General features: G+C 47.7%; 2 protein-coding genes across 2 annotated transcripts in view; both read right to left on the reverse strand.

The window, feature by feature from the left end:
• Positions 1-1,844: 1,844 nt before the first annotated feature.
• LOC144161624 (uncharacterized) lies at positions 1,845-3,781 on the reverse strand. The gene is made up of 2 exons (XM_077692256.1): positions 3,426-3,781; positions 1,845-2,091 (listed from the first exon to the last, which is right to left on the reverse strand). The coding sequence occupies exon 2, from the start codon at positions 2,073-2,075 to the stop codon at positions 1,845-1,847; it is 231 nt and encodes a 76-aa protein (XP_077548382.1). The 5' UTR covers positions 2,076-2,091; positions 3,426-3,781.
• A 6,354-nt stretch (positions 3,782-10,135) lies between these two features.
• Positions 10,136-20,999, reverse strand: part of LOC144162683 (uncharacterized) — an 88,322-nt gene continuing 77,458 nt past the window's right edge. The window contains exons 27-29 of the mRNA XM_077693318.1: positions 18,297-18,442; positions 14,302-14,526; positions 10,136-11,039 (exon numbers count right to left, since the gene is read on the reverse strand). Of these exons, the coding sequence (XP_077549444.1) occupies positions 10,903-11,039; positions 14,302-14,526; positions 18,297-18,442 (508 nt within the window). The 3' untranslated portion in view covers positions 10,136-10,902. The remainder of the gene's footprint in view (positions 11,040-14,301; positions 14,527-18,296; positions 18,443-20,999) is intronic.

Consider the following 20,999-nt stretch of genomic DNA (forward strand, 5'->3'; position numbering starts at 1 on the left):
GTACGATGATGTGGCATTGTCGTACTGAGAAAAGGAAACATCCTTTCTACATCCTGCTGAGTAACAACAGGTCACTGGCCTGTAATCTGCATTGCGCTATCGCAAACTTGTTCCTTTCCCACGTTACTGAGGACCGGGATGACCGCCACTGCCTCTCGTGAGCAGCTGTCGTTGAGGGCAGCGTCATGGGATGGAGGAGGGATGGGAAGCTGTGTGCGGCCTTGAATTCAAAACTCGATCTAACGAAACCCGATCTTGCAAATTTCCCGATCTAACAAACAAATTCGAAGTGCCTAAACGGCTCGATGCCTTCATGAATTCGAACTAACGAAATAGATTCAGCGCCATTCCTGAATTAACGAAGTGTTTCGAGAAACAGGCACATTTAAAAAATGAGAAATTTCGAATGTGTTACGTCAGAACACCACAAAAATTATTGCGCCACGTCAGAAAAAAAAACAGAAAAAAACAACGACGCATGTAGTTTCGTTCGTATACGGAGCTCTACGAGAAAAACTCTACAATCCCGTGGCCGCAGACCACGGCGTCTTGACCAGCACGCTTTCCACAATGTTTGAAGGGAAAGGACGCCATCATTCATGCCACTTCCTCTGAAATTGCGTCGAGGAAAAATAACCTCAAAATGAATACCCAGCACGAGAAGCTGGAGGAAGCCCTCTTAACGTGGTTCCAGGATATGAGAGCCAAGAACATTCCCCTCAGCGGTGAAGTGCTACAACAGAAAGCACTGTTTCGCACGACTGCTGGGGTGCAACGACCTCAGGGAAAGCCCAGGCTGGCCTATTATTTTCACGGCGGACTTTTAGCACATCGCTTAATTATCGGCAGGCGAGCGCTGCGGTCGCCGCAATTATGATGTCATGGTAGCTGCTGGGATTCGCCTCCTTTTAAAAACCGAATTGATGGAATCAACTGCTTGTAATATTACAGTCCCGACTTTACGAAGTTCTCGATTTAACAAAATAATTCGCGGTCCCCGGTGACTTCGTTAGACCGGGTTTTAACTGTATTTCTTAAACCGTGCTACTAACTGAAACGCTCCGAGGTTAGGAGAGGTGATTACTCCCCTCCCCACCTCCACGATTCGCCGCTGTTGTGAGCATGTCCATGATTCCGCCCATAGTTACTACGTCTTTCACGTTAATCAGGAGTACATTAACCCAGGTTAGCCCGGAGGGAGCATTCATAATATTGACTTCATTGGTGCGTTGGCATACATGCCTAAATGGCTAAATGGACATCTTTCCTGGCAGCCGGGCATGCATTATCACTTTCCATTGCACCCCCCCCAGGAGCTTTGTGTAGTCGTTGCATTCAAGCGAGATTACAAAGCAACTCGTTAGGCTGGAAGGCAGGCTAGATGAACAGCTGCAGCAGCATTACTGCGCATCAGTCTACGAAGCCTTTTGTATTCAGCCCTAGCGGAAGTGCATATCGAGCATGAAAACATTGCGGTGGATAAACTCCGTAAAGTGCATAAGTACACATGCACTTCCAAAACTTCGCTGGACCCAGGAGCACACTGGATTGTGGACCCATCGCCATGGCTCAGTGGCTGAAGCTCAGTGATTAAGGCTCAGAGGCTAAGTCTAACGACGGGGTTCGACTCCGGGCCGCGGCGGCCGCTATACAGATATAGACGAAAAGCAAATACGACGTGCGCCAAGATTTCGGTGCACGTTAAAGATGCCCAGGTTTTCAAAATTATCCCGGGTCCCTCCACCACGTCCCGCTTCATAGCACAAGTGCAGCTTGCGGGAGTTCAACTCCTAAAAAGGTGGCTTCTGTGATAAAAGTTGCTCGGAAACGCTATTTACGGAGATTCAGATTAGTGCTTCGCGTAGCAGAGCTCTGAAACTGACCTCGATGCTGAGGTTCTCCTTCTTAGCATCCTTGTAGACGTTGGCCAGGACAGGAGTGTACATGCGGCAGGGAGGACACCACTGCGCAGCGAAGTACAGGCAGATGAGCTTCTTGCCGCTGAGCACTGTGTCGGCCGAGTGCCGGCTGCCGTCCTTCTTGATTAGCATCTTCCCCTTGAAGGTGGCGGCCATTGTCGTCGCGATTGTCCTGCGGGGACCAGCCAGCCGAGGGGCCCATGTTTAACCATCACAGCACGCGGGGATTCACGATGGCTGAACAAAAACAAAGCATAGTGCATACTCCGCAGCTGTCGCGAAGAAAGTGCTAAGTCTAACATTAATGCTATCCCATCGATTTCCAGCCCCTGTTAATGTTCCAGACACTGGAGTGCTCTGAAGTAGCGGCTAACACAACTTGATCAGATGGAACTTGCATCACAAGTTCGATCTCGTCTCTACGTCCTCTTACAAAAATGATTTAGCTGTTCCATTCGGACTATTCCCCATTTCTAAGTATGATACGTTGAGTAAAATACGTTGCAAAGGTGACTAGCCTTGAACAGTTAATCCTGTGACCGTACTATAATGAAGTCCTGTTCACATTGTGAAGGTAAGGGACATGTTTAACTTGGCGACAGGAAGATAGTCGGAGTGTGCTTCGGGCGAACCTAATTGTCATGAGTGGCTAAGCTCTTCCTATGGCATCATCGCCTTCGATTTCGCGAGCTTCAGTGCGATCTAAACATCTTGGTCTAGCTTAGCACGCGCAGTAAAGCCGTTTCACTGGGGTCCATGTTGAGCTGTATTCGAAGGCTTTAAAATAGCGTGAGACACGATCGAGTGGAAGCCAATCACTGCGGTGAAGCCACTCGACGCCAGCAAGAGCGTAGAACGTCGAATAGTGTGTAGACGCAACAAAACTTCACTTCAGCCCCATGAGTGTTACAATCGAAAATTTTCACCCGAAACCCCATTGAGAAGCCCGAGCGGTGGGCTCGAAGAAGGCCTTCGGAAACAGTTCTGTGAGACCGCCGCCTTCTACGCGCATTTTTACGTAAAGCTTACTTGTCCAGCGTTCTGCGAGGGATCCGGTCAAGCCCACAAAATATAACCTTCACTCTGAGTGGCAAGCAGGCCGCGTGAGCACGCGCTCTCCGAGCCTCTGGACTGAAATTCACGTGCCGGTGCGTTCCCAAAAGGCCGCGCCAGCCCGCGCTCGGGCATCGTGTTGTTCTAGTATTGGTTAGGCGACGAGCACGTGCAGCGTGCCACGCAACCCGAGGAGCAACGGCTCGAGCGTTGACACCTAGCCTAAAAGGAGAAATGGTCGGGAGAGACGATAGGGGTGGACGAGCATAGGCCGGTAGTGTCCATAGTTGGGGAGAAAGGGCAATCAGTTGGATAACAGGAGCTACGCCGTTTTGTAAAGTACCAACGCCACATGCAAAGCCAAGTCGTCCAGCAGTATGATATAGAATGGCTTCGCTTAAATCACGAGTATTGGGGTCGATGTGAGGTTCTGCGGGCCACAGTTTTGCTTACCTTTGGGTACAAGCGCTCAATCGCGATCTTGGCACGCACGCCTGGCACTGGCGTCCAGCGGAGACGAGCGCTTTCCGCGTACACTGTTCAAAGACGACTTGGTTTACCCTGAAGGGTCACGCTCGGTCCAACCGACCACGTTCCAATTTCGGCGATACAGTTCGTGAGACGCGATCTTCACTCTTGAATTTGCGAAGCTGCGTTGATGCCGTTTGCGGGCCAACACGTAGCAGTCGGTTGCGGGTATCTTGTTACGCGAACGTCCCGGTGGGTTTCTCTTCAGCAGCGTCGATGCGTAGACGTGTCGGCCACATTGCCGTCAGTGGAACGCTGGCATCCGGGACGCAGGATGGTACTACTACTGATGATAATGATGATGATAATGACAAAAATGGATTGTAACATATACCACTCGTGCGGCGCCGCGAAATAAAGGATAGTTGATTGAAGCGAGAAGGTTCGCGGTAATACTTAAAATAAAAAGAAATGTTCGCAGTAGCATAATTATTTGATATGGACTGGAACTAATCCCTCTAGAAATTGTGGTGACATTGACGAAGGCGACAACGACGATGAGGCAAATATCATCGTCATCATCAAAAGCTGGTTTGCCCAAGTCCACAAAAAGCTATTTTATTTTCTGACACATTAGTTTAAGTCTACCTATCCTCTCTGGAGAAACAGACGTAAAGCGGAGTTGATTTCAGGTTACATAGGCCCACGACAGAAGTATAGCCAGAGGATATTTCAGGGGGTGTTATATGCCCCGTGAAAGTAAAAGAAAAAGGTAATGTACCTATGCAGTTATCTCTTTCGGTTTAACGACTGACGTTTGGCCGATTCCCTGATTGGGTATGCGCCAATAATTAGAAGGAACAACAACAACAAGACTGCCGCGAACGCGTATTTCCGATCAGGGCCATCCAGCCAACTACTCTAACTGCCCCACACGAGCTCAGGAAGTCAGCGTGCTTGAGTTCCTGGAAAAGCGTCGCTGTTCGCGGGCAGAAGCCACAGCCATCGTTAAAGAGCGGGCTTTCAGATACGCGGGTGTCGCCTCTCGTCAGGTCACTGCTATGTACCCTTCCTTGCCGTCACTTGTGGATGCTGCCGTTGCAATAGCCATACCGGCAGCGGTTGACCGCCTTTCAGGTACATTTTCAGAAGGTTTTCGGCAAATGCAAGCTCGAATTCAAGTGATGTCGTCGCAGTTTTCTCAGTTGCTCGATGCTTTTCAGGGCATGCTTGGTTTTATGCAGAAGGTAAATCCAAACTCAGCTCATCCACCATTAAGCATTCCTCAGCCCCCGCCGCTACTCCTCAGAGCTTTCCAATTCCCCAGCCAATGAGAGCTTCTTTGGTAACGCCACCCCATACAAACACCACGGCTAATGATACAACAGTACTTGCACGAACGTCATCGCAGAATGCAGCAAACGGCGCCAGCTGTTCTTCTTTCCACCAGTCAGATCACCCTGAACTCCCAATCTACTAAGAAGCGATCGTTGTCGATAGCTTCCCAGGATGCTTGCCAGCCACCTATCGATTGTTCCTCCCGTTGCCTCCAGATTCGTGTGATGAAACATCTACAGGGGACATGATTGTGACCTTTTGTAACCAAAGAGGCACGTAACCTTTCCCATGTCCTTCGGCGAAGCCGAAAAATAGGAAAGCCCAGCTATGCGACAACACATCGGAGGACATCCTAATCAGAGCAGTGAATGAGGCTAAAATCAACTGTAGTCACGGCTTATATCAAGGTGTTACAATGGAATCGCCGCTCGATTCGTTCCTCTTCTCCGGCCCTTTATACTTTAACTGCAAAATTTTCACCTGAAATAATCCTACAAGAAACTTGGTTGGACTCCGGCACAATTTGTATGTTCCCCAAGTACAGAACCTTCCTCCTGGACCGTCAAGGTCGCGGTGGCGGGTTACTGATATTTACATCTATTAACTTCTGTCGTAATACGTTTAAAACATTCGACTTCTTGTCCTCATAATGAGAGATTCTTGGAATTGACTTGTTTCGGCCGGGACGCCGCCCTTTCTCGTTGACAAACACGTATTTCCCCCACGCAGTTTGCGAAGTGATCTTTAGATTCGGCCCTTTCGGTTAGCCAGAAAGCTGTGGTTGTGGCGGGGGACTTCAACTCGCATGGCGTGTCTTGGGGATTTAGTACAGACACCGCAGGGAAACGTCTTTGGGAATGGGCAGGGGATAATAACCTACACTGTCGTAATGAAGCCAATCCCACATTTATAAGACCTTACTTTTGCGACCTCAGGGCTTGTATCCTCGTGGTCAACAATTGACTGCGAGACGAACAGTGACCACACCCCTGTGTTTTGTTGCTGTCTGGAGAGGAACGAGCGAGCCAGTTTCAAGCCGAAAAAGAGCAAGTTGGTTTATTCCGAAGCAGTATTTAAAAGGTGTGTAGGGAAAGGGTAAACAGACGAGATGTTCACAGAGCATGCGCGATGATAAGTTCTGACATCGCACGTGCCGTGATCTGCCAAGATTAGACTGCGGATACACCCTGCACATTTTGAAATCGTTTGCGCAGCGAAAATACTCAGCCACAAAGTACATTCGATTGTCAATGTTACTAAATTCTCCTCGGAGCCGTGCAAAGCACTCTTAGCTTTTCCACCGATGGAGCAGAACAACAGGACTGAAAGCGTTGTGACAGCCATTAAAGATTCTATATTTCGAGCAAAATTTACGGTATCCTCAGTTCATAGCAACTCTTGTAGCCCGTGGTGGAATGAGGATTTTACTAGAGACTTCCGACGTAGAAAAGCCGCTTGGCAGCAGCTTCTCCACAATCTGAGTCCAGCTAATTTTAAATTTTAAAATTAGTGTAAATTTTAAAGTGTTCATTTTAAATTTCACAGCGCAAATTTTAAGCGAACAGTATCACGTGCGAAGGAAACATTTAATGCTGGCCAATTTTCCTCCCTATCACAACAGAATCGTAGACAAGCATTATCAGTTTCAAGTTTATCAGGTCTAGGAAATCATGTTCCGTCTCTCCGAACGCACCCTCCCTGGTTCGTACGCCAGAAGAAACTGCTGAATTCTTAGAGACCATAGCGAGTGGCTATGAGACCATGGCTAGCAGCCACCACAGCTGAGGTATGGTGGCTGCTAGCCACCATAGCTGAGGTTTGCGACAAGGATTCCTTCGACAGGCCGGCAAAATGTCGGCACGGCTGTAGGCAAACTAGATAGAGTGATTTCTCGTCTTCCAGCATCTGCGCCTGGTCCAGAGGCTATCAACAAAGCGATGATTAAACTGTTGTACAATAAAGCTTCGGCAGACCTGTTGAATGTAGCTAATATTTCTCTTAAAACGCGTGGATAGTTCCTGAATGGCGCTTGGCCAAGATTTTGCCTTTTCAAAAGAAACCGGAGCTTGGATATGCAGTTGATAATATTAGGCCAATAGCACTAACATCCACCCTTGTAAAAGTAATTGAGCGCGTTTTGCTTCTCCGTATTAACAAGTTTTTGCGTACGAGGAACATACTCAACTGCAGACAAATTGGTTTTAGGGAAGGATGCTCTATCTGGTGGGCGCATATTGACTTGGAAAGTCGCATCCACTGGGCCCGACGGAATAAGCAGATCACAGCTTTGGTCACTCTTGACATCTCAAAAGCTTACGACAGTGTGGAATATGGCATCCTTCTAGATCTCTAGCTCGTTATTCGTTTCCGGGATACATCACGGCGTGGGTAGCGGATTTTGTGGGAAATAGAGTTTTTCTGCTACCAACATGGTGCCACTTCTGCCATGAAATTGAATCGGATGAACATTTCTTCCTTCGTTACCACCAATTCTTTCATCATCTAAGAAGGCTGCTGGAAGCTCCCTTTCGACGTCTTGGGCTGCCATTAACTCTGCCAGTGCTTTTGTCTTTTGGGGGCACGAAGCTAGGCCACCGCCATGGGGATGTTTGTTACGCCATCCATTCCTTAATTTCAGAGACGCCTCGTCTGCTTTGCTAACACGATTCCGACCAGGCTTTCTCGTTCCTCTTTCTTTTTCTATTTCTCTCCTGAATCTACGTACTTAATTCTTTCTTCGGCTGTACTGTTTTGGCTTACCTGTTTCTTTTTAATGAAAAAAACCTTCTTGGCCAATTCCTTTGAGTGGGTATGCCCAGTTTATGGGCCACCAGCACCAAACGCTTCGCTGCAGAGCGCCCCACGTGACATAAATCTTCGCGCGATACATACCGTTAATTAAACATGGTCATAGGCTCCTCCCCAAGCCTGAAGTGACCTAAAACATACCAAATCACCATTTATAACAAAAACAACACGACAAATTGAGTTCTTGCGCAATAAAAAAATTGAGTTCGAAAAAGCGGTTCAGAACCTATTGCCAGCGACATCAACACGGGGAGTTATGGGAGCATAGAGTTTGAGCTAGTGAGAAACTCTAGGTATGGGAGTGGCGATTGAATATTTTACGAATGATATTTATTTCTGAACCACGTTTATTTAGGCACAGTGTGCAAAGAATTTATGAAAATGTTTATTCATTCTCAAAAACCTTTTTTTGTAGCGCCCTCTGAAGAATGGCAACATGCCATTTCTCTGTGGTGCAGTCCTTGTAGTGTTCGGGAAGGCGCGCGTAAAGTTCGTCTGCTAGGAAACGCCCCTCACGTGTTTTGGTGTTGCGTATTTACATTCTTTTTTCTTTATTTAATTTGTTGGGAAATTAAATTCTGCTGTGCGTGGAGTTGCGAGGTGCGCTGTTTCGCGGATGAACAAGTTTAGTACGTGTCCTGCGGGGCGATGCTGCCAACGGTTGGCGCGGAGTGCTTTCCTCGGTACCCACGGAAACGATGGGCTGTACAAGGTTGCAACAGCAACTCCCGTATACGCCTGGCGTTTCACTGCGCCGTTTTCCTCTCATTTCCACAAGGTAAGGCAAAACTATAGTACTGTGGATACGTGCACGGGGGGTTGTGTAAGGAGACGTCGGGGTGCTTTGCAAATAAAAATGGGTCTAAGGCTTTGTTATGCCACAGTTATCGCTTCATTTCACCTCAGGTTTCGCTCAGAGCAAGTGGTGTCAAATGCTCTGGGATTTCTCAGCGTATTCCAATAGCGCTACTATTGTGCGCCACTCGGATTTAGACGATTCGCTTTTATTGTATAACTCAGTGCCTTCTCTATTGCATTACAACGCTTGTAGTGATCGTTGCTTCCCGCGTTTCCATGCGCAAGCAATATTTCCATCGCAGTACTATATGTTTTTACTTAATGCCGTCACTTTATTTTGCATTGATCCATTTTTTCTCTTTTTGCTTATCTGTTGCGACACTCACCTAAAAAAAACGCAACCATGAAATTGCAGGTGTGAATCCTGGGTGAAGTTCTGTAGAAATCCATGTCTATACTTGAGAAGACGCCGGGACAGCTGCGATTCAGAGTGGAGTGCTCGCTGCACTTTCGTGAATCGGCATTCCTGCGGCCCGGTGCCTTCAGATGTGTGCCTTCAGCTGAATCCATATTTATAGTTTGTTAAGGCAATGCACTAGTTCTATTCTCTCGTTTCGAAGTAGTTCTGCTGTTGAGGCTTCCATAATGCTGTGTGTTACGGGTAAAGTCAATTTTTCGGCGCGTAAAGAAAATCATAATGCATGTAGTGCCCACGAACATTTTGTACTTATTTGTATACGTGCTGATTTTGTACAGTGTGATAAAGTTATTTTATGTTGATCCTTGAATAAAATTCAAATGTCTTGATTATCGCACGACTATGCGTTGCTTCTCTTAGAAATGAAGCACACAAACCGCGCAAGTATTATATAACCTTGACCTTTACTTAAGGCACGTACGCAACCTGCGTATGCGCGACGCAATTAAACAACGAAGTAGTGGCGTAGGCAGGAATCTGTATTTGCATTCCCTCAGACCTCTCTCAAAGATATACAACATCCCAAATGGGTAAATTTTTCGTATCTCTTCCCTGCTGTTTGGGGGGGTCATTTTGTCGATTTACTATGCTAAATTCTACGAATGTTACATTCATCCTTTTTGTCTGCAGTCATAATTTCGGATTCACTTTTCGTTTGCCCAGTTTTTCGGATGCTGAAGATCCCTTTCCAACGGATGTTTAGATCAATCCTACCGCCGCATGCACCTTGTTGTCATCTTCTTTGGACTGCTGGCCGAGCGGGGTTCTCTCTAAGCGAAACTGCTGGCTCCTTGGCAAGGATATATCTGTCCGGACCCGTCGTAGATGTTTTTCAGCCAACAGCCTTAAAAGACGCGGTCTCATTTCGTAGGATTTTGCTCCTTCAATGTGCGGGAAAATGAGATTTATCATCCTTGAGAAGTATCAGTCACTTGAGATCATTTTGGATAGATTGCCAGAGCCCTCCACGGCACCTCGAGGTGGTGGTAACTGTTTTCCACTGTCGTGCACCCCGATTATAAACAGGCACCTTTAAAGGTCTTCTCTGGCACAATCAGCATTGTGCACTTACTGCAACGGGGGCGAATCCGTTTATCACTTTTTTCCATATCCCGTCCATTTTTCACGTCCCAGACATAATCACCTTGAGTTCACAGGCTTCGCATGACTTCACATGGCGGGAAGGGAGATGCGCTCGCGTTGAATGCTGGGAAGAGAAAAAAATCAAGCCAGACATAAGAAAAGATTGTGCACAGGTGAATCAAGACACAAATATGTTTTATTGATTCGTTTTATCGAGAACATTGCTTCACACGGAACATAACCCAGCAGTTTTTAAACACTGCCAATAGAACCCGTTTGCTGACAGCAGAAACTACTGGCGGACTTTGGAATTCAGAGACTATTAGCAGTCACTGGTCAGTTGTAAACTGCTCATCCTCCCCTGATATTGATGCGATTCCGTTACTGGGTCGGAGTTGTGTGCGGAACCCAAGGGCTCTCAACAAAGCCCGTATGGCGCTTCAAGCAGCCGCTGTCTGTGCTTACACGCAGAAACATGCGCATATACACAGAACGCTTCCACTATGGTGGCTATGATTTAATGCCAGCCACAGCTCTCACGTTCCGCACACCTGTTACACTCACGCACACATCACCAATTATTGGACACGCGTGAGAACCAAATATGTTTGTTCACTCCGGTTTTGTGGCAGCTCCGTTCATTTCTGCCAGTGTGGCCATCGGCTGAAACAGACAAAACACCAAGGAGATGATGCGGCGATGGTACCAGGCTTGCGGTACCACGAAGAGGAACAATGTGGGTTAAAGAGGTAGTAAATGAAGGGTGCGATGTCTGCGTCCCAAAACGCGGACGGGAAGAAAGTCCGGCACAACCCTGGGGTGGGCCATGCCCCAATTTCGTAAGTTGCTTTGCTCGTAAAGGTATTTTTTATGTTTTACGTCCATGTCCCGGTGACGGAGCAAAGAAGAACGGCATAGAGTCAGCGTGGTTTTCGGGCGCAGATCGGTCCATCACCCTTATGGTCCCTGGTTCGCCACCTTGGCGGAGCCAGTGTTGTGCTTCTTGTGGACCATGAACATCATCACTGCCGCGATGATGAACACGCTCATGAGGCAGGCGACCACGATACCCGCGATCGCCGCTGTACTCAGACCTGTTTGACAGTGAAAAAGAGGAGAAAAATGTCGCATGTTAATATCGACGTGCTTACCTCACCTTCGAGGGCGTGAACAAAGGACCACAACTGAGCAGTTGGGTCAGCCTCGCAGCGCAGAAGGATAAAGGCACAGCGCAGAAAAACACGAAGAATAAAACGATTGTTGTCGAAGCTGCCTGCAATAAAACCTGCGTCGAATACACTGTTTACATTTATACGTTGACTAGTCAAATAGAGAATTAGTGGACAAAATAGACGCAGTGTCTGGAGTTACGTCCGACGGAACCCAAAATTGAAAACTAAAGTTACATCTGACGTGCATTAAGCCAGTGTATGGAGTTATGCGCGGCGGAACTTTAGGCCAGTGTCTGTAGTTACGTCCCCCGGAACCCAAAATAGAAAATTAAAGTTACGTGCGACGGAACTTTAGGCCAATGTATCGAGTTACGTACGGCACAGCCTGTCGATGAAATTTAAGTTGTGTCCGACGCATTCCACAGTAAAAAAAAAAAATAAAGTGCGAAATGGAAATTAAAGCGAAGTTCGACGTATGGTCAAGCAAAAACAAAGTTTACAGCTGACGGTATACAAAGAGAGAGTGAAAACCTATAATGAAAACGTAAGAGGTCAGCTCCACTAACGGTAGAGCTTGCTACTCCAGATGGGGTTGAGTACAGTGAGATGACAGGGTAAAATAGAGAAAGAGAGAAAGAAAAGTACTCCTTGAATTCGCTATGGGACGGACGCATGTCGCTCGCTTGGAGGAAGAGCGGAAAGCGCCAGCCCGAACAGAAGCGTGAATGGGCGGGAAAACCACGGAAAGCCGCTGCTGCCGCCATTCCCACCTTAAGTTCCAGCTGGTCGTGTAGCTGCGAACCCCTTCCGGATGAACAACAACTGGCCCGCTTGGAACTCCGACGTGAGCCAATATCACTCGTTCAGCTTAAAGGGATTTCAGAGCGACATGCTCGACAGTATCTTTCACTTTTAAGCACCCGCTCATGACCGGTTGCTCGTTTATGCGTGCACGGGTTGGGAGAGGAGGGTAGTAGGGGGGCGGGGCGGCGGGCACGCGCAGACATAGGTTTCATACCCTTACTGATGACACGTGCGTTGTGTTGGCGTGAGGTTCAACGCGGCCGTCAAACAGTCCAATGCGATTGATCCGGTGTCATTTGTGGTAGAGTGGATTGGGTTAGCGTGTTACACAAACGGTACGATGCCTACGACGTGGTAGGCAAAGAGACAGCTCTACGTTTGTCCGCTAGGATAAAGATCGGGTCTGTTCCGAATCTCGTTCTTGTAATTGGCTAGGAAGTTTGTTCAGTCGTAAATTACAAACAAACGTGTTTCGTTTCGTGCACTCCGTGGAGGGCGTGGTGCTTTGCAGGTCATCCTTTTTCACAGGGTGGAAGGGCTCTAAATGTTTTCGTGTGTACTGATGTGTGAACATGTTAACGTGTGAATATGTAGTCACCCTCGGCTGTGCTCTTGTGTTTTCATATTAGATGTTAACCGTGCGAATTCATGTTTAAAAAAAACAGTTTTCTCGTTAGTCGACGCGTCTGGAGCGTGTTACTCGCGCCCGTTGCAGCGATGTGATTTCAAATTACACCTGGAACGTTGGAGTTTTTTTTAAATTAAAGCATAATTTTTTATATGAACACATACACTTATTTCCATATCCAACACACAAAAGGAAAGGCAAAGACGGGAATTAACAAAATGAATCTCTTGCCGCGGGCGCAGTTCCAGTTCATGGCGTATGCAGCTCGCCTCCAGAACGAAGTTGACATGGGCCAAGAGTCTTATAACAAATAAAATTAACAATTTATTACAAATGGTAAACGAAGGCCCTGGTACCCTTTATTTCTTCCCCCCAACTGTATGGTCGCCGCCCAGGAGCGCCCTCCCCCTTACACTTTCGCCAGTCCCTGCTCCTCGGTTTGTGACATTTGCGCGGGAGTTTTAAACACGATTTGCTACAACATGCTCTGCAACGGCGATGCGCTGCGAGATAACGGCTAAGTAGCGCGCGCCGCCGTGCATTCGCTGATCACGTGATCACTTCCTGAGACGTGGCAGATATGCGCCGTGACCGAGAATTCTGCAGTTCGCGCTGCGCACACATTTCACATTACGAGGTATAGCAATCGATATGTGAATTTTTTTTGTCCAGGCATTCAGGACAGCCAAAGCTTGATTCTTTACGTGCATGTTTTATGGAAAATACATACGCGGCCACGCGGTAGGTGGGACAGCACGCGATAAATTTGATAAAGCACAGAGATAAGTTTTTTTTTGTGCTGATCTTTTGTTACTGTGTTTGTCGGCAGACCAGATGCGCATTTCTCTGGGAAGATGCTACAAGGCTGTCGGCCGCGGCTGGTGCTAATACACGGCGACGGGAGCTAAAGAAATGTCGGGAGTGCCACCGCCCCTCTCAGGCGCCAACTGTCGAGTGCAGTGTTTTGTGCTCTTTTGTGATGCTCCGGCTCGATTAAGCGGTGACCCGTTCGGCCGATGTACTCGCTTTAATTTCCGTTTCGGATTCTAATTTTTTTCTGTTTAATAGGTCGGACGTAACTTCAATTTAATTTACTGGTTACGCCGGACGTAACTCAATACATTTCGTTGAAGTTCCATCGGACGCAACTTCAATTTTTATTTTGGGTTCCGTCGGACACTGGCTAAAAGTTCCGTGGGGCATAGCCTTCGTTTTCAATTTTAAGTTCCGTCGGACGTAACTCTAGACGGGTCACTTCAGCTACTCGCAGAAGTGGTACGAGCGTAGAATACGATGACCGGTAACGGCTTCATTCGTGCACACACAAATGCACGCCCACCATTTCTCAATCAGATGCTCACAACTGCCAGGATCTCATGACACGCCCTGGTACCCCACAAGGAGGAGATGATTCTGTTCCTCATACCGCTGGCATCCCAGTCCCCACCACCAGGAAGGTGTCACTCATCAACAGGGACAGCACGGCCACTCATTCCACCCCGTTGTTTGGTACTCATCAGCCACCACCGTTTGGGTCGACCAGGGGAATTGCCATCCCATGCCGCGTTCTAACCGGACGAGGATATCACGTGGCTGCCTCTTGTAAAGATCCCTGAGAGACGGGTCACAATGACGACGACAAATATTAGCTAGACGTGCAGACAAATGTTATCTAGACGGCTAGGACACACGGTATTCCATGGCAAAACACGTGCTTGGGTGTTAAGCACTCGGATAAGGAGAGGCGCGTACCGTCCTCGACCTCGAAGACGGTGAAGGAGCCGGTGGAGGAGGCGAGGCAGTTGACTTGGCGCTGCTTGGTGCCCAGCGCGGTCATGTCCCGCGAGGTCCACTCCTCGTCGCGCTCGTTCCACCGGAAGCAGCGCAGCACCATGCCGTGCACGCGAGACTCGTTGCCCGTCTGGCGCATCTGCAGGCTCAGCGAGTCCCGGAGGGACACGCCCTGCACCACCTCGCCTGCGCAAAGGGCAACGAGGTCGCCAAGTTTGCCGTCGTACGAAACCTTCTTTGCTCCTCTTATGAACCTTTGACAATAATCGCGCAACTTGTGCAGTCATACGAGAGAACAAATTTTTTATTAACGTCAATTAGCGGTGTGGTGTTCTCATTTTAGCACACCATTGGTGGGTGCCCACTCCGACGGCCCTTTCCACCAACCAAAGCTGGCCGTCCGGACTGGAACTGGACAGCCCTCTCTCCCACTGCTCATAAGGTTGGACGAGGAAACCTATGTTGGGTTTTTAGATGCAAAGCACCACTTAGTCGACCCTCCGTCGTCCGTCGGCGTCCGCACCTCTCCTCTTCGTCCCCCTCTCCACGCCAGCTGTGATAACGCCGCTCTCCTCCTCGCCGCTCGGCTCGTCTCGTGCCGGATCAGGAAGACACCGTCAGCACTGTCGCTCCAGGAGCCCTAACCAGCTGTGATAACGCCGCTCTCCTCCTCACCGCTCCTCCTCGCCGCTCGGCTCGTCTCATGCCGGCTCAGGAAGACACCGGCAACACTGTCGCTCCAGGAGCCCTTAAAGGGGAAGCGTGCTCGTCTCGTGCCGGCCCAGGAAGACACCGGCGACACTGTAGCTCCAGGAGCCATCTCATGGTCGGGGCTATGTCCCTCCCTTGTTGTTGGGCCGTCCACACCCCCACTGCGCATGCGCGTCTCTCCTCCATTTTCCTCTCCTCCAGCTGTATAAAAGCAGGTTCGCGCGATGCGCGGCGTTCAGTCTGCTCCGAGACACCGCCTGCGCCGGTTCTGCTCCGGTGTGGAACCTACACGGAACCCCCATGCTTTGCATCACCGCATAGTTCCCTTCGGAGAGATGGTGAGAGAGAGAGAGAAGTAAACTTTATTGAGAATGTCCGGCGGAGGTAGCGGGGAGGACCACGCAGGGTCGCCCGCCACCCGACGTAGTTAAGGCGTCTTCGGGGTGTTGCCTCCCCGACTCCCGCTAGGCCGGCCCGCTGTCGACCAGTGGGGGGTATACCCCCGGTCTCCAGCCGGCTCAGCCCCACGCGTTTGTCGGGCAAGAGCCACCTCGAGCCGCCTAACGGCCTGCTAATTTTTTTTACATTCCCATACCATGTTTGCTACAAAACTGACACAGTGGAGTATTGGGTAGGATATAATAGGTGTGATTTAGTAGTATGGGCTCGTACTTGTCTGCAGCAGTCTGAGTGAGCACTCCTGGGCTTTCGACAATTGCAAGACGTGACGCGAAATGACGAGGAAGCTACGAAGACAACTATATGCAATGACTTGACAAAGCAGCTGTTTGTTCAGGTATGTTCCTAGGCCAACCCAGCCTGCTTGGTGAATGTGAGCGCACACTACGTCCAGCGGCTGTGACAATCACAAAGCGTCGGCTGAGAGAGAGAACGCTCGATGTCACGTGACCTAACACGTCGCTACGATATTACAATCTCAATGTGGCCGTCATGTGCCATGGACGCGTGCAGGTCGTCCAGTGTCCTTCAACCGTTTTCACTGCGAATACGTAATTTCAGATATTCGCGCTGCCTCACCGTGTCGACTTTGATTCATCGGGCAATACTTTCTAAAAACGAGCAATTCTCCTGTTTCGCCACAATTTGGGCATCCGGCACACCGTCGCAGCATCCCTGGGAGAGGATTGTGCAGCAGGCGTTTCCCGCGTAGGATGGAAAATTAGTTTTCCTGTAGGACAAAAAATTAACGCCAGTTCCACGCCCGTGAAATCTAACGAAACAGTGGAGCTGACTTAAGCTAAAAAATCGTCCACATATCTAAAAACATGCAGAACACACTCATTGTGAAGATTTTAAAAGCACGTCCCGATCAACACTGGCAAGAAAAATATTGCACAAAACTGGCGCGACAAAGGAGCCAATACAAATGCCTTGTTTCTGGATATACATGCGCCCTTCAAAAGAAACGTATGTCGCATCCAAGTAAAACTCCAACAAACTTATAAAGCTATTCACAGGCATACATGTATTCTGGACGTTTGTCACACCATTCTCGTCAATGTACTGCCTGACAGAGGCTAAAAGCTCCGAATGAGGCACTGAATAAAACAAATCTTCCACATCAACCGAAAAGGCATACCCTACCGAGCTGTCATTTTTTAATAAAATCAATTTGCTTTTAACTTGCCTTTAAAATTTGACAATGAGTACGTTCTGCGTGTTTTTAGATATGTGGACGATTTTTTAGTTATTATAAAGAAACATTGTTCGCCTGGCCTCGCTGAGTGCACCAAAATAATTTTAGAGAATTTTAGTCGTCTCGGGAAGGGTCTTGCATTTACTCATTAATTGCCTTGCCAGTTTTTATATATAAATTTTAGGTTTTCATCCCACCACGTTTGTTGGATTTATTGCCCACGTGCCCGCAAACAGCTTCTACCATACGCATCTGCCCATTCAAAGACAGTAAAAAGAGCCATAGCGTCATCGGTTCTCGAATCCGCACTGAAGAAGTCGTGCGTTCATACACTGTCTGAGAGCTTTGACTCTCAGCTACAGAGGCTTCTGTTGGCCAGCTACCCGACCTCTATTTTGGTTGGTGTTTCCGAGGCTTTGCTGAGAAAAGCCAAAGGCCAAGCTCGTCAACAGCTGTCAAAACAGCCTGAGGCGAAGCCAGTTATCCTACCCTATGGGCATAGGGTCGCGCAAAACCTCAAGAAGGTGGCAGAAAGGCACAAAGTGGCTGTGGTGTTTTCCGCTCCACACAAAATTGGTCGCCTGTGTGTGCAAATTTGTAGAAAACCAAAAAAGAACAAGTGTGAAGATAAGCACGCTAAGCGGTTTGTGCCCTGTGATGTAGGAGTGGTGTACGAGATACCACTTTCATGTGGGGAGGCCTATATCGGCCAGACGGGCAGATGTGTCAATGATAGGGCACGCGAGCACAACACGTCACTAGATAAAAATACGGGCGTGCATTTACCAGCGCATTGTGATCAGTGCAGGCCATTCAGTCATTTGCAGTCCAAATGCAGACCTTTCTTTGAGAAGATTAGTATTCTAGGAAAGAGTGAAAACACAATGGCCAGGGAGCTTTTAGAAGCCTTTCATATCACGAAGAAAGGGGACCAGTGCGTCAGTGAGACATCGGTGTTACTGCGTGCGAGTGAGTTTAATTTTTTGGAAGCTGATCTCTGATTGCAGCTATCTCATCAGTGTTTTTTGTGGTGTTCTTGTGCGCATGCTTCGCGGGATTTTGTGTATATATATGCGAGACGATGCCTCCAATAAAAATAGTTGCGAGTGAGAGCTTGTGTTTGATTGATGATGATTGTAGGGTTTAACGCGCCGACGCAACGCAGGCGATGAGGCGCGCCGTAGTGGAGGGCTCCTGATTAATTTTGACCACCTGGGGATCTTTAACGTGCGCCGAAATCTCGTACACACGGGCGTTTTTGCTTTTCGCCTCCATCAGAAAAGCGGCCGCCGCGGCCGGGAATCGAACCCGCGACCTCGGGCTCAGCAGCGCAACGCCTTAGCCACTGAGCCACCGCGGCGGGTAGAGCTTGTGTTTGTCTTCTTTCTATCGTCCTTGTTAATTCGCGCTCTAAGTTTTACCAAATATGCACGAACTTGCCCAAGAGTCTGTTCTACTGGAGCATCAATGGGAATTGCGAACTCCGCAATTAAAATTGTACAAATTGCTGCTCTTGCGGATGCCTAGTGGATATAGTGAAAAGGTTTTGCTCGTCTGAACGGTGTCGATCACTTGTCCCCGCACTGACCAGTGTCTGGGGCACGGAAGGTGACCGACACGACGGGCGTCATGCGGGTTCCCACGTCGCTGCCGACGAACGGGTTGGTCTGGTGCACGGTCACCACGAGCACCACGCCCTGGCATGTCTGCCGGCCGCACTTCCATATTTGGAACCTGAGGGGACAGAGAAAAAGAGAGAAACCAAGGTTATTAGAAAATCACGGGACAAAATGCCAGCTGACTTTTCCTTGACAGAGTTGTGCGGTGCAAAAGCAGCGACCGCGAACTACCTGACTGACCAAGCAACAAAGAAAGAAGTCGCATGCCTATCATCCTAATCATCATCATCATCACTGTCACCACCAACAACAAGAGCCTACTAGGTCCACTGCAGGTTGAAGGCCTCTCCCTTCGACCTCCGACTGTTCCTGTCCTGCGCTGTTCGGATCCATTCTCTGCCTCCGAGTTTCCTTATTTCTTCCCTCCATCGAGTTATTGGCCTTCCCCTCCTTCTAGACCTGTCACTCGGTAACCACTCTGTTACCCTGGTAGTCCACCGGACGTCATTTCGCCTAATGACGTGGCCAGCCCAAGCTCCTTCACTTTTCTTTGTTTGAACTATATGTATATATATATATATATATATATATATATATATATATATATATATATATATATATATATATATATATATATATATATATATATATATATATATATATATATATGTATATATATATATATATATATATATATATATATATAGTCTGAAAAGATAAAAACTCACACAGAGCGCGAAAAAAAAATAAGGTTAATAGAGACAGAGACAAACGAGAAAGACGTAGAAAATAGAAAAAAGTTTACTGACGTTTCAGGGAGAGAAAGGGAGTCCTCTCCCTGAAACGTCAGTAAACTTTTTTTTCTATTTTCTACGTCTTTCTCGTTTGTCTCTGTCTCTACTAACCTTATATATATATATATATATATATATATATATATATATATATATATATATATATATATATATATATATATATATATATATATATATATATATATATATATATATATATATATATATATATATATATATATATATATATATATATATATATATATATATATATATATATATATATATATATATGATATCGTCTACTCGAGTTTGGTCTCTGATCCAGGAAGCTCGTTTCATTGAACTTAAAGGGACATGAATCTGAACGGATCTGAAGTGATTTGCAAACATTATGAAATTATTTGCGCAAATAGTAGTCTGGAGTCCCTAGGTCATGTTTCGACCACTCTCGGTGCTTTTACGCGACTTTATTTAGCAGAAAATTCAAATCTAAAGTGCTCTTTTACTCTCTGCATCGTTCTTGCTGGTTTTCTGTGACGTTTCGTGTGACGCTTAGTCGAGATGGATTGGCTTGACTGCGCTACTGCGCGGCTTGCCGACCCTCTGAGCTCCGACAGAATCAGTCGGCCGGCCGGCGCTACTGCGCGGCTTGCCGACCCTCTGAGCTCCGACAGAACCAGTCGGCCGGCCGCCGGAGGGTCGTCCAAATTCGGTCGCTCAGTGGAAACTAAGCCACGACACGATTTTTGCCTGGAAGAATGGGCCTTTAGTTTGTTGGTTTGTAGTTTGTAGACTGTATCAAGCTTAGTAACGTCTATAATGTCAACGTAGCTTCACACAAGCGAACATCCCACACTTCTCTGACTGGTACGCTAGTAGAAAATTTAAGGCCAATCAAAGGCAAGAGAAAAGTCAGCGAAGTTAATATAGGTACTAAAGAATTAAAATCAACGGAAACCTTTATTGTAAAGCATAAAACCAAGGTGCGGGCAGCACTTTTTGCGCTGCGTGAACTCAGCAGCACCACCACACATTTGCGATCGCTTTTCTGCCTAAAGAATGCAGTCGCTAGAGATAAGATATTCGCGGAAATTTGAATGACGCTTACTGCACAAGTGATATTCAAGGAATAATCATCTAAGCTGTTGGAAATGCTGAAACTAAACAAACAAACAGGCTATGCAATATATCATTTATATTTCCACCACCGGCAGTGATGTAGCTATGGCCGAGTAGTCTCGAGCACTGGGTGCATTGTTTAGCTATTAGCAAGCTCGAATTTCTTTTTTGGACTTCTTTTCTTAGTTGATTTTTGCATTTTGGTGATGCTTTCTGTGCTTCATTCCCCACTTCGTGCGGAAACTTTCATTTCTCCATGAGCGAGTTGGCAGAATGCGTGCTTACTGAAACTGACGTACTCGCGAGTTCTCATTGGCGTGGTGATGGCATAAGCACCGACTGCTTGCGGACACAGTGCCGAAACATGCGATTCTCGGAATGGCGTGAACACGCCTCTGACGACACAGGGAGGAGCCAGGTGAACTCTAAAGGTGGGGGCGAAGCGCCTCGCAGTTGGGCGTCTCCGATGACGACATGGCTACGAGTGCCCACTCCTTCCCGGGACTCCTTGCAGAGCCCGCCAACGCTGCCTCGAGTCGACGACAAAGAGCTGGTGGAAGTATACAATCCCGATGATAACTTTGCATCCACCACTCGCAGCGAAGAAGACGACGACCTCTTCGGTGCATAGGACGACGATTACTAGCACCGCAACTATGAAAATAAACAATGATGCTGAAACTTAACTATGTGTCCGGCAATGCTCACCTATAAAGCATCGCCATTCAAGACTTGTGCGTGAGTGCAAGCTTACCT

This window comes from Haemaphysalis longicornis, unplaced genomic scaffold (genome assembly GCF_048455015.1).
Source record: "Haemaphysalis longicornis isolate Haplotype H1 unplaced genomic scaffold, Haemaphysalis longicornis Haplotype H1 scaffold_12, whole genome shotgun sequence".
Taxonomy (NCBI): Eukaryota; Metazoa; Arthropoda; class Arachnida; order Ixodida; family Ixodidae; genus Haemaphysalis; species Haemaphysalis longicornis.

Excerpts from the sequence above, each read along its gene's own strand:
- LOC144161624 (XM_077692256.1), bottom strand. The coding sequence starts at position 2,075 with ATGGCCGCCACCTTCAAGGGGAAGATGCTAATCAAGAAGGACGGCAGC.